General features: G+C 49.8%; 1 protein-coding gene across 3 annotated transcripts in view; it reads right to left on the bottom strand.

The window, feature by feature from the left end:
• reck (reversion-inducing-cysteine-rich protein with kazal motifs) overlaps positions 1-12,822 on the bottom strand; it is a 40,482-nt gene that overhangs the window by 22,849 nt on the left and 4,811 nt on the right. For all 3 annotated transcript variants that reach the window (XR_008834064.1, XM_056434109.1, XM_056434108.1), the window contains exons 2-4: positions 8,708-8,766; positions 3,788-3,862; positions 3,222-3,258 (exon numbers count right to left, since the gene is read on the bottom strand). Coding sequence is in view for 2 of the 3 variants with exons in the window: in XM_056434109.1 (XP_056290084.1) it covers positions 3,222-3,258; positions 3,788-3,862; positions 8,708-8,766 (171 nt within the window). In the remaining variant the exon portion in view is untranslated. The remainder of the gene's footprint in view (positions 1-3,221; positions 3,259-3,787; positions 3,863-8,707; positions 8,767-12,822) is intronic.

Raw genomic sequence — 12,822 nt, 5'->3', positions numbered from 1 at the left:
AGTGCCACTACGCTCAAACCATTACAGTCATTATACAAGCGGACGCTCAAAACTCTTGATTAAAAAAAAGTTCTGTCACATCATTGTCCTATACTAAAAAAATACAATTTGCTTAGCTGGGATAACTTGATTAAATATGTGCACGTCTGTCTGATGTACAAAATCATACATGGATTGACCTCTCCTCCTCTCAAACAATTTGTCACCACACGAACTGGATATCGGCTCACAAGAGGAGCAGCGAGAGGGGATTGTATCGTCCCTCTCAGGAAAAGTGCTTTCAGTCGCGCTGCTTTCTCAGTACAAGCAGCAGTTCACTGGAACTACATTCCAGGATCTATCAGAGAGCTACAATCATTCAACTCTTTTAAAGCGGAAACAAAGAAATGGTTCATTACTACCCAGCTCTGTCAGCACTAGACTGTAACGGCTCCTCCCTCCTCCATCTGCCCAGGTTGGACTTTCATTCTTTCTGTCTGTCAGTTGTTGTCTGTCTGTTGTCCGGTCTCTGTGTGTCTTGACTTGCTGGTCGGTCGTTTACTCCACCTGTCTTCTCTTGTCGTTCACCTGTTTGCAGTTATATGTCACATTTAGTCTGTAAGCTTTTACGTTGTATCTCTGACATGTTTTTATTCTGTCCATTTTAACATTGTTCTCCCTTATTTTATTTGCTTTATCTGTAGATTGTATTAGTAATCTTATGTTTTTAGGTTTGTTCTTAACATCAGCAACATTGGGACTACAGATGAAAAATAGCCTCTTGGCTAACTCTGGCACATTTACTGCAAAGTTTTTATCAATGTGCACTGTCCCTTATTAAATAAACCATTATAAGATACAATAAGATACACTAAGATACAATAAGATACACTAAAATACACTAAGATACACTAAGATACAATAAAATACAATAAGATACACTAAGATACAATAAAATACACTAAGATACAATAAGATACAATAAGATACACTAAGACACACTAAGATACAATAAGACACACTAAGATACAATAAGACACACTAAGATACAATAAGATACACTAAGACACACTAAGATACAATAAGATTCAATATCTCAGAGAAGAAGAAGGACCATATCTTAGAGAAGGAGAAGGACGATATCTCAGAGAAAGAGAAGGACCATATCTTAGAGAAGGAGAAGGACCATATCTTAGAGAAGGACGATATCTCAGAGAAGGAGAAGGACCATATCTTAGAGAAGGAGAAGGACCATATCTTAGAGAAGGAGAAGGACCATATCTTAGAGAAGGAGAAGGACCATATCTTAGAGAAGGACGATATCTCAGAGAAAGAGAAGGACCATATCTCAGAGAAAGAGAAGGACCATATCTTAGAGAAGGACGATATCTCAGAGAAAGAGAAGGACCATATCTTAGAGAAGGACGATATCTCAGAGAAAGAGAAGGAGCATATCTCAGAGAAGGAGAAGGACCATATCTTAGAGAAGGACGATATCTCAGAGAAAGAGAAGGACCATATCTCAGAGAAGGAGAAGGACCATATCTTAGAGAAGGAAAATGACGATATCTCAGAGAAAGAGAAGGACCATATCTTAGAGAAGGACGATATCTTAGAGAAGGAGAAGGACCATATCTCAGAGAAAGAGAAGGACCATATCTTAGAGAAGGACCATATCTTAGAGAAGGAGAAGGACGATATCTCAGAGAAAGAGAAGGACCATATCTCAGAGTAGAAGGACGATATCTCAGAGAAAGAGAAGGACCATATCTTAGAGAAGGACGATATCTCAGAGAAAGAGAAGGACCATATCTCAGAGAAGGACCATATCTTAGAGAAGGAGAAGGACCATATCTTAGAGAAGGACGATATCTCAGAGAAGGAGAAGGACCATATCTCAGAGAAGGACCATATCTTAGAGAAGGAGAAGGACCATATCTTAGAGAAGGAGAAGGACGATATCTCAGAGAAAGAGAAGGACCATATCTCAGAGAAGGAGAAGGACCATATCTCAGAGAAGGACCATTTCTTAGAGAAGGAGAAGGACCATATCTTAGAGAAGGAGAAGGACGATATCTCAGAGAAAGAGAAGGACCATATCTCAGAGAAGGAGAAGGACCATATCTTAGAGAAGGAGAAGGATGAAATCTCAGAGAAAGAGAAGGACCATATCTCAGAGAAGGAGAAGGACCATATCTTAGAGAAGGAGAAGGACCATATCTCAGAGAAGGAGAAGGACCATATCTTAGAGAAGGAGAAGGACGATATCTCAGAGAAAGAGAAGGACCATATCTCAGAGAAGGAGAAGGACCATATCTTAGAGAAGGAGAAGGACGATATCTCAGAGAAAGAGAAGGACCATATCTCAGAGAAAGAGAAGGACCATATCTCAAGAAGGACCATATCTTAGAGAAAGAGAAGGACCATATCTCAGAGAAGGAGAAGGACCATATCTCAGAGAAGGAGAAGGACCATATCTTAGAGAAGGAGAAGGACGATATCTCAGAGAAAGAGAAGGACCATATCTCAGAGAAGGAGAAGGACCATATCTTAGAGAAGGAGAAGGACCATATCTCAGAGAAAGAGAAGGACCATATCTCAGAGAAAGAGAAGGACCATATCTCAAGAAGGACCATATCTTAGAGAAAGAGAAGGACCATATCTCAGAGAAAGAGAAGGACCATATCTCAAGAAGGACCATATCTTAGAGAGTGCTCTCATGCTTAATGGGTGCAGAAGAAGAAGAAGGGAGAACATGGCCTCCCCTCTGGGGCCACGAGGCCCCTGACAGGTACACTAGTTTACGAGCAGCAGGATTCAGGCTTTTGATCTTCCGGTCCGGTCTGGTCCAGGTCCAGACCGGCTCACAGCTGGAACATCAAGTCAGCAGAAAGATGTTTGGGTTCCTTCCTGGAGTCCAGGTGTCTGCGTCTGAGTGGTTGCTAAGGTGCCGGTCTGGACCACAGACCTGATGAGACCGGAATGACCACCAGACTCTGAGCTCCTCTCATTCCCCACCAGATACACTCTATGGCCTCTATGGCCTCTATGACCTCTATGACAACAATTAGAATATTTTTTTCAACAACGACCCCAGAACCAAGACCACGCCCCCTGAAGGGAGGCTGACTCCAGGACTGAGAGAGTAGCTGTAGGCGGTGCTACGTCTCTTTGGGCCCCCCCCCCCACACATGCCCACGCTACACATACAGGGTTCCACGTCAACGCTCTTCTTCTCTCACCTGGAAGTGAAGAGTTGATGCACGTCCAAAGCTCATTCTGGAAAACGAAGAGGAGGAGAAGGTTAACGACTCTGAGCTGGAAGAAATGTCATATGTCATCTGCGTCTCTTTGCCATGATGAGTGCTGAGTCAGCATCAGAACCTGACCCACAGAACGTCAACACCAACACGTGTGGTACCGTGACCGCACAACACTACACACTGAAGTAACACAACAATAACACAACGCGTGCATTGTGGTGGCGCTGCACGCCGTTAGCCGGGTTGTAGCGTCGGTTCGGCTCAATGGGAAACGTGTTGGCCTCCGACTTGTTACCGCTCTGCTCTGTCATCACCCACGGGGGAGGAAGTGTGTGTGTGTGTGTGGTGTCTTCTAGTAACCACAGCCACCAGCCCACTTCCTGTGTAAAGTAGCAGATCTCCGTTTCGCTCTCTTTAGCACCGCCGGTGGCGATCAGCGGTCACTGCAGCTTCACAGAGGTCATTTAGTGAACATGTATTAATATAGTTTACTCTTGTCATCAGGATGGAGAGAACACACGACGACATCCAGACAAACAGCTCACCATGGCCTCCGGGCAGTAGCTGGGTAACTTCTGGAGCAGATTCTTCAGGCGGGACTCACTCTTTATGGTGGCGAGCTGCGGGGGGAGAACACAGAGTTATCAAAACACCTCACAGACCTGTGTGTTTCTGGTAGGAACCAAAGAGTTTCTGGGAGGAACCAAAGTGTTTCTGGTTCAACTACCTGACACCGTCTCAGAGTCAGAGGCTGATGACTCGAGGCTGAGCCCTCGTGTACGTAGTGTTGTGTGTTTGTTGATGACATGTATTGTTATTGATGTCTATGTTGAAGTTTGAATCCACAGGACGAGGTTGTTTATCGTGTCTTATGTTTGATTTACCCCGCTTCACCTTATTCTTGTTTATGACTTTCGGTGAGAACCTTGCAGAAACCCGTTGGGTTTCTCTTATCACCTGCACTCATTTCTGTGTCTTTTAATCATGTTACATTTGACCTGTTTTTCTTTTATTGTACGGACGCTCACCACCTACAGTCAGAGATGCGCACACACACATTCATGTGTTCCGGTCTACTGGTGAGAGGTCGTGGTCGAGGGAAAGAGAGAAACAAATGAACAAGGCGTCCGTTTAAAGATGCTGTGTGTCGCCTCTGGCGCCCTCTGGTGGCCAATTTGAAAATAGCAACCAGCGTAAACTATGGAGCCCATGAAGACGTATCTGTGGACATAGACGTCTCCTCTGAGCTGACAGACACACGGAAACTCTCCATCTTCAGGTGATCGTCCACTGAAGATAACGTACTCATTCACACTGCATTTCACTTCTGCCATTAGATCCCCTTAAAGCGGTACACTGTTCCTTTAAGAAACACTCCACCACTACCATTGAGCTATTGGATCAGATCCAGAGCGTGGCATCCCGTAAACGATGCTGACTGGGGTCCAGACCACCTCCAGCCAGGTCCAGAGGAATGTGTCCGTCCATGGGAACGAGAAGGTTATGAAGTCAGAGCAACACCTCGGAGACACACACACACACACACACACACACACACACACACACACACTTAGCCATAACACAACCAGGTGTGTGTGAACATCCAGGGCTCCTGGGAGAAGACGGCCGCTGCCAGCAGTCTGCGGCTGAAGTGTGAAGTCATGAAGCCAGGAGGGGGAGGACATGAGGACAGGAGGACGGGAAGACATGAAGACGGGAAGACATGATGACACAAGGACATAAGGACATGAGGACGGGAAGACATGATGACTCAAGGACATAAGGACATGAGGACGGGAAGACAGGAGGACGGGAAGACATGAAGACGGGAAGACATGATGACACAAGGACATAAGGACATGAGGACGGGAAGACATGATGACTCAAGGACATAAGGACATGAGGACGGGAAGACAGGAGGACGGGAAGACATGAGGATGGGAAGACATGAAGACACAAGGACATGAGGACGGGAAGACATGAAGACACAAGGACATGAGGACGGGAAGACATGAAGACACAAGGACATGAGGACGGGAAGACATGATGACACGAGGACATAAGGACATGAGGACTGGAAGACAGGAGGACATGAGGATGGGAGGACATGAGGACGGGAAGACATGAAGACACAAGGACATGAGGACGGGAAGACATGAAGACACAAGGACATAAGGACGGGAAGACATGAGGACACAAGGACATGAGGACGGGAAGACATGATGACACAAGGACATAAGGACATGAGGACGGGAAGACATGAAGACACAAGGACGGGAAGACATGAAGACACAAGGACATGAGGACGGGAAGACATGAAGACACAAGGACATGAGGACGGGAAGACATAAGGACGGGAAGACAGGAGGACATGAGGATGGGAGGACATGAGGATGGGAAGACAGGAGGACACGAGGACGGGAAGACATGAGGACACAAGGACATGAGGACGGGAAGACATGAGGACACAAGGACATGAGGACGGGAAGACAGGAGGACGGGAAGACATGAGGACACAAGGACATGAGGACGGGAAGACAGGAGGACGGGAAGACATGAGGACACAAGGACATGAGGACGGGAAGACAGGAGGACACGAGGACGGGAAGACAGGAGGACACAAGGACATGAGGACGGGAAGACAGGAGGACACGAGGACGGGAAGACATGAGGACACAAGGACATGAGGACGGGAAGACATAAGGACGGGAAGACAGGAGGACATGAGGATGGGAGGACATGAGGATGGGAAGACAGGAGGACTGAAGACACAAGGACGGGAAGACATGAAGACACAAGGACATGAGGACGGGAAGACATGAAGACACAAGGACATGAGGACGGGAAGACAGGAGGACGGGAAGACAGGAGGACATGAGGATGGGAGGACATGAGGATGGGAAGACAGGAGGACACGAGGACGGGAAGACAGGAGGACACAAGGACATGAGGACGGGAAGACAGGAGGACACGAGGACGGGAAGACATGAGGACACAAGGACATGAGGACGGGAAGACAGGAGGACACGAGGACGGGAAGACATGAGGACACAAGGACATGAGGACGGGAAGACAGGAGGACACGAGGCCGGGAAGACAGGAGGACACAAGGACGGGAAGACAGGAGGACGGGAGGACGGGAAGACAGGAGGACACGAGGCCGGGAAGACAGGAGGACACAAGGACGGGAAGACAGGAGGACACGAGGACGGGAAGACAGGAGGACACAAGGACGGGAAGACATGAGGACACAAGGACGGGAAGACAGGAGGACGGGAGGACACAAGGACAGGAAGACATGAGGACGGGAAGACAGGAGGACGGGAAGACAGGAGGACACAAGGACATGAGGACAGGAGGACATGAGGACACGAGGATGGGAGGACATGAGGACGGGAAGACAGGAGGACGGGAAGACAGGAGGACATGACGGAAGACAGGAGGACATGAGGACACAATGACATGAGGACACAAGGACATGAGGACGGGAAGACAGGAGGACGGGAAGACATGAGGACACAAGGACATGAGGACGGGAAGACAGGAGGACACGAGGATGGGAAGACAGGAGGACGGGAAGACAGGAGGACACAAGGACATGAGGACATGAAGACAGGAGGATGGGAGGACATGAGGACGGGAAGACATAAGGACATGAGGATGGGAAGACAGGAGGACATGAGGACGGGAAGACAGGAGGACGGGAAGACAGGAGGACGGGAAGACAGGAGGACATGAGGATGGGAAGACAGGAGGACACAAGGACATGAGGACGGGAGGACACAAGGACATGAGGACGGGAAGACATGAGGACACAAGGACATGAGGACGGGAAGACAACAGGACATGAGGACGGGAAGACAGGAGGACACAAGGACATAAGGACATGAGGACGGGAAGACAGGAGGACACAAGGACATGAGGACGGGAAGACAGGAGGACATGAGGATGGGAAGACAGGACGGGAAGACATGAGGACACAAGGACATAAGGACATGAGGACGGGAAGACAGGAGGACGGGAAGACAGGAGGACACAAGGACGGGAAGACATGAGGACACAAGGACATAAGGACATGAGGACGGGAAGACAGGAGGATGGGAAGACAGGAGGACATGAGGACGGGAAGACATAAGGACATGAGGACATAAGGACATGAGGATGGGAAGACAGGAGGACGGGAAGACATGAGGACGGGAGGACAGGAGGCCTGAACGTCGTCTTTCTTTCAGGGAGCATCAGAGGAAGTGAAGGGAGCACCAGAGGAAGTGAAGGGAGCATCAGAGGAAGTGAAGGGAGCACCAGAGGAAGTGAAGGGAGCATCAGAGGAAGTGAAGGGAGCATCAGAGGAAGTGAAGGGAGCACCAGAGGAAGTGAAGGGAGCACCAGAGGAAGTGAAGGGAGCACCAGAGGAAGTGAAGGGAGCACCTCGTCTTCATTCCTCAGAGAACCGTCCCCTGTGCAACCCCCCCGCACCCCTGAAGAAGGGCTTGTTTCCTGGGGCGTCGCCGGCCGGGGGTCCTGGTGGTTTACACCCTCCCCCCAACACACGCACACACACACACACACACACACACACACACACACACACACACACACACACACACACACACACACACACACACACACACACACACACACACACACCAGACCTGGAGCACAACCTCTGAGGCCATTACACTTCTAGTCGGTCCATTATCTGTCCTCCTCCGTCTCTTTCATCTTCACCACTCTCCCCTCTCTTTTGAGATGTCCATCTCTCCCTCTCTCTCTCTCCCCCTCTCTTTCTCTCTCTCTCTCTCTCTCTCTCTCTCCCTCTCTCCCTCTCTCTTTCTTCGGCCGGCCAATAGGAGCACAATGACTTAGGTCCCGCCTCCCTCTTCACTTCAAAAGCAGGAGTTCGGTTTGAGCTGCTTGTCTGTAGCCGGCGGAGGAAAAGCTTCTTCTACGACCATAAAGAAGGACGTGGGAGAGAGAGGGAGGGAGAGAGGGAGAGAGGGGAGACAGAGAGGGAAGGAGAGAGAGAGGGAGAGAGGGAGAGAGACAGAGAGAGAGAGACACCTGCTCCTAATTGAAACAGGGTGAGACTTTTTTTCTTCACTTCAAAGAGACAAAAGACAAAAAAATAAGTGTATCCCCACTCCCTCTCAAAAGGCTCTATGCATAGGCCGAGGAGTGTGTGTGAGTGTGTGTGTGTGAGTGTGTGTGTGTGAGAGTGTGTAAGTGTGTGTGTGAGTGTGTGTGAGTGTGTGAGTGTGTGTGAGTGAGTGTGTGAGAGTGAGTGTGTGTGTGTGTGTGTGTGTGTGAGTGTGTGTGTGTGAGTGTGTGTGAGTGTGTGTGTGAGTGAGTGTGTGAGAGTGAGTGTGTGAGTGTGTGAGTGTGTGTGTGTGTGTGAGTGTGTGTGTGTGTGTGTGTGAGTGTGTGTGTGAGTGTGTGTGTGTGTGAGTGTGTGTGAGTGTGTGTACCTGGTCACAAGCTTCTTTGCAGGGCGAGAACTCGGCAGCATGTTGGCAACAGGATGAATCTGCAGACAGACGGGGGGGGGGGGGGGTTAGTGGTCCTGCTGGTCTAGAGCGTCACAGCGATGGTGGAGCAGGTGACCTCAGCAGAGCTCCAGACCAGTCTCTGCTTATCAGTCTGTGTGTGTGTGTGTGTGTGTGTGTGTGTGTGTGTGCGTGTGTGTGTGTGTGAGAGAGAGCCACCCCTCCTCTGTCTTCAGCTGCCTGACACACGAGGATCTGGATTCTATCACTGGGGTTAGTCCTCATGCTCCAGAGAGGGGTGTGTGTGTGTCTGTGTGTCTGTGTGTATGTGTGTGTGTGTGTGTCTGTGTGTGTGTGTCTGTGTGTGTGTGTCTGTGTGTATGTGTGTGTGTGGGGTCGATGGAGGCCACCGTACAGTATGAGGCCCCGGGGCCGTCTGCTAATGAGCTCCGGCCCAGTTCTAGCTCCACAGACAACAGACCCCCCCCCCCCTCTTCTGCTACATTGTTGCCCTGCGGCCCGTGGAGTGAGGCCCCCGGCCCCTCGGCTACATGTTGACCCTCATTCAGACACCAGAGGACCGTCTGAGGGGAACCTGCTGGGACCAGAGGAACCAGAGGACCTCCACCTGGACCTCAGGGCCCGGCACACAGAACCACAAGGGTTCTTAAAGGTTCTCTAAAAGGCTTTGTAGTTCTACGAAGAACCATCACCTCCTGGAGAACCATTATGGTGCCTTAAAGAACCATTTCAAGGTTCTATGAGACACCTGTATAGGTTCTTTAAGAACTCTTTAAGGACATGGTTCCTCAAAGAACCTTTAGAACCAGGGTTTACATTTTCATAGACAATGGTTACACACACACAAACACACACACCCACTAACACGCATGCACGCACACAACCACACACACACACCCACACACACAACCACACACACACAACCACGCACACCCACACAACCACACACACCCACACAACCACACACACAACCACGCACACACACACACCCACTAACACACACGCACACACACACAACCACACACACACTAACATGCACACACCCACTAACACACGCACACACACACACACACCCACACACAACCACACACACACACACACCCACACAACCACGCACACACACACACCCACTAACACACACGCACAACCACACACACACTAACATGCACACACCCACTAACACACGCACACACAACCACACACAAACATAACCACACACACACAACCACACACTCACACAACCACACACACACAACCACACACACCCACTAACACACACACACCCACTAACACACACGCACGCACACACACATAAACACACTAACATGCACACACCCACTAACACACACACACACAACCACACACACCCACTAACACACACACGCAGCGTGTCAGCAGGGGGTCTCGGGCCCCGTGGGGGGGGACATTGAGTCTTTCAGTCCCAGCAGCAGAGACATTAGTCGTGTTTGTCTTTGGGGACAAATTGAGTTTCAAACATCAAACATCAAACATCAAACATCAAACATCACCTCATCTGCATCTGGGAGTTAAGACCCCCCCCCCCCCCCCCCCCCCCCCATCCAAACACAGCCAGCAGCAGGCCTCTTCTGACGGGCATGAACTATCAAAGAGGGACCACATGGAGACGTCCCATCTACAGACCTGTCAACTTGTAGCTCCGCCCCCTGGTGGTCAGGAGAGAGAATGCAGCTTTAACACATGAAGCATAGACTTCTATACAACCAGAGGAGCCCCCTGGTGGTCAGCAGAGAGAATGCATGTTTTAGACATGCAGCATAGACTTCTATACAACCAGAGGAGTCACCCCCTGGTGGTCAGGAGAGAGAATGCAGCTTTAACACATGAAGCATAGACTTCTATACAACCAGAGGAGTCGCCCCCTGGTGGTCAGCAGAGAGAATGCATGTTTTAGACATGCAGCATAGACTTCTATACAACCAGAGGAGTCGCCCTCTGGTGGTCAGCAGAGAGAATGCATGTGTTAGACATGCAGCACAGACTTCTATACAACCAGAGGAGTCGCCCCCTGGTGGTCAGGAGAGAGAATGCAGCTTTAACACATGAAGCATAGACTTCTATACAACCAGAGGAGTCGCCCCCTGGTGGTCAGCAGAGAGAATGCATGTTTTAGACATGCAGCACAGACTTCTATACAACCAGAGGAGTCGCCCCCTGGTGGTCAGGAGAGAGAATGCAGCTTTAACACATGAAGCATATACTTCTATACAACCAGAGGAGCCCCCTGGTGGTCAGCAGAGAGAATGCATGTGTTAGACATGCAGCACAGACTTCTATACAACCAGAGGAGTCGCCCCCTGGTGGTCAGGAGAGAATGCAGCTTTAACACATGAAGCATATACTTCTATACAACCAGAGGAGCCCCCTGGTGGTCAGCAGAGAGAATGCATGTTTTAGACATGCAGCACAGACTTCTATACAACCAGAGGAGCCCCCTGGTGGTCAGCAGAGAGAATGCATGTTTTAGACATGCAGCATAGCCTTCACTGCCTACTCTTCCTCCTCACTGCCTCCAGGATGCTGATGACAGGATGAACTCATTTCCCAACATGTTCTGTTGTTATTAGTTTTCTTTTCAGGACACACTCAATCCAAAAGAAGCCGCACACTATTTAACTAAACTCACATGGTGAACAGTTTAAACAGCTCGGCTTTGATTCACAGCACACGCTCAGAGGGAACCGCAGCTCGCAGCCGGTTGACGAGCAGCAGCCTGGACAGACGTCTGCCACCCGGAGCTGCCGGACGATAGGGAGAGGACCCCCCCCCCCCCTCTCTCTATTTAACGGTAACACGACTCTGGTTTCCTGCAGCCCGTTTCCTGTGCTTGTGCTCGAGGAAGGACCCGACATGGCAGCTTGGCGCTCTTTTGGGCATCGGCAAGTTTTCCAGTGAGAATGAATTGAGACTTTCTTCAACTTCTGGAGGAGTTCATGAAAACATAAAGACATGAAGACATGAAAACATGAGGCTACAGGGAGGAAACACACAACGTCTCCCTTTAGCAAAGTCACATGACCTCAGTCACAACTAGAGGAGTCTCCCCCTGGTGGTCAGGAGAGAGAATGCAGCTGTTTTAAGACGGTTCACTGACTGCAGCTCTCACTCTCCTCATTATGTCATTTCACATTCACCGGACACAGCAGGTCAGGTCTGCCTCGTGCTTTGATTCTGCTTATTGAAAATGAAATGAGGGCTCAGGACAGACTCTCCCGCCTGGAGGTGTGTGTGTGTGTGTGTGTGTGTCTCTCTGGTAGGATTCAGGTGTTCCTGGAGGTGTGTGTGTGTGTGTGTGTGTGTGTGTCTCTCTGGTAGGATTCAGGTGTTCCTGGAGGTGTGTGTGTGTGTGTGTCTCTCTGGTAGGATTCAGGTGTTCCTGGAGGTGTGTGTGTGTGTGTGTCTCTCTGGTAGGATTCAGGTGTTCCTGGAGGTGTGTGTGTGTGTGTGTGTCTCTCTGGTAGGATTCAGGTGTTCCTGGAGGTGTGTGTGTGTGTGTGTGTCTCTGGTAGGATTCAGGTGTTCCTGGAGGTGTGTGTGTGTGTGTGTGTGTGTGTGTGTGTGTGTGTGTCTCTCTGGTAGGATTCAGGTGTTCCTGGAGGTGTGTGTGTGTGTGTGCTACATGTGACAGGCCACTCAGGATCTTCACGTAACCATAAACACATCGGAACGTTACTTATAAATATAAATGCACTCGTCTTTGTTCTTTGCGATGATCCACGCAGCATGTTGGCGTTGGACGTTTCCAAAGCCAACATGAAGATCATTTCAGACGCACTCAGATCCTCACGAGTCCATCTCAGTGGTCCTGAAGCGGCGGTGAGTGTGGCGCTGGTCGCTGTCAGAGAGGCCGAGGGACGTTCTCCGCGTTCCACAAGCAACGCTCACTGAACCCTGAACACTCGCTCTGATGCTCTTTGCTCCCTGACTGTCATTCTCTTGTGTGAAAAGCCAGAAAGCAGAACCCGCCTCCGGGTCCAAGGCTGTTCACCGCTCATCATCATCGTGTCAGAGACGCAGGGAGAGAACGCGCTGCGTTG

This window comes from Pseudoliparis swirei, chromosome 16, assembly GCF_029220125.1.
Source record: "Pseudoliparis swirei isolate HS2019 ecotype Mariana Trench chromosome 16, NWPU_hadal_v1, whole genome shotgun sequence".
NCBI lineage: Eukaryota > Metazoa > Chordata > Actinopteri > Perciformes > Liparidae > Pseudoliparis > Pseudoliparis swirei.
Note: the sequence above shows the minus strand (reverse complement) of the source record. Positions and strands in the feature narration are given on the sequence as shown.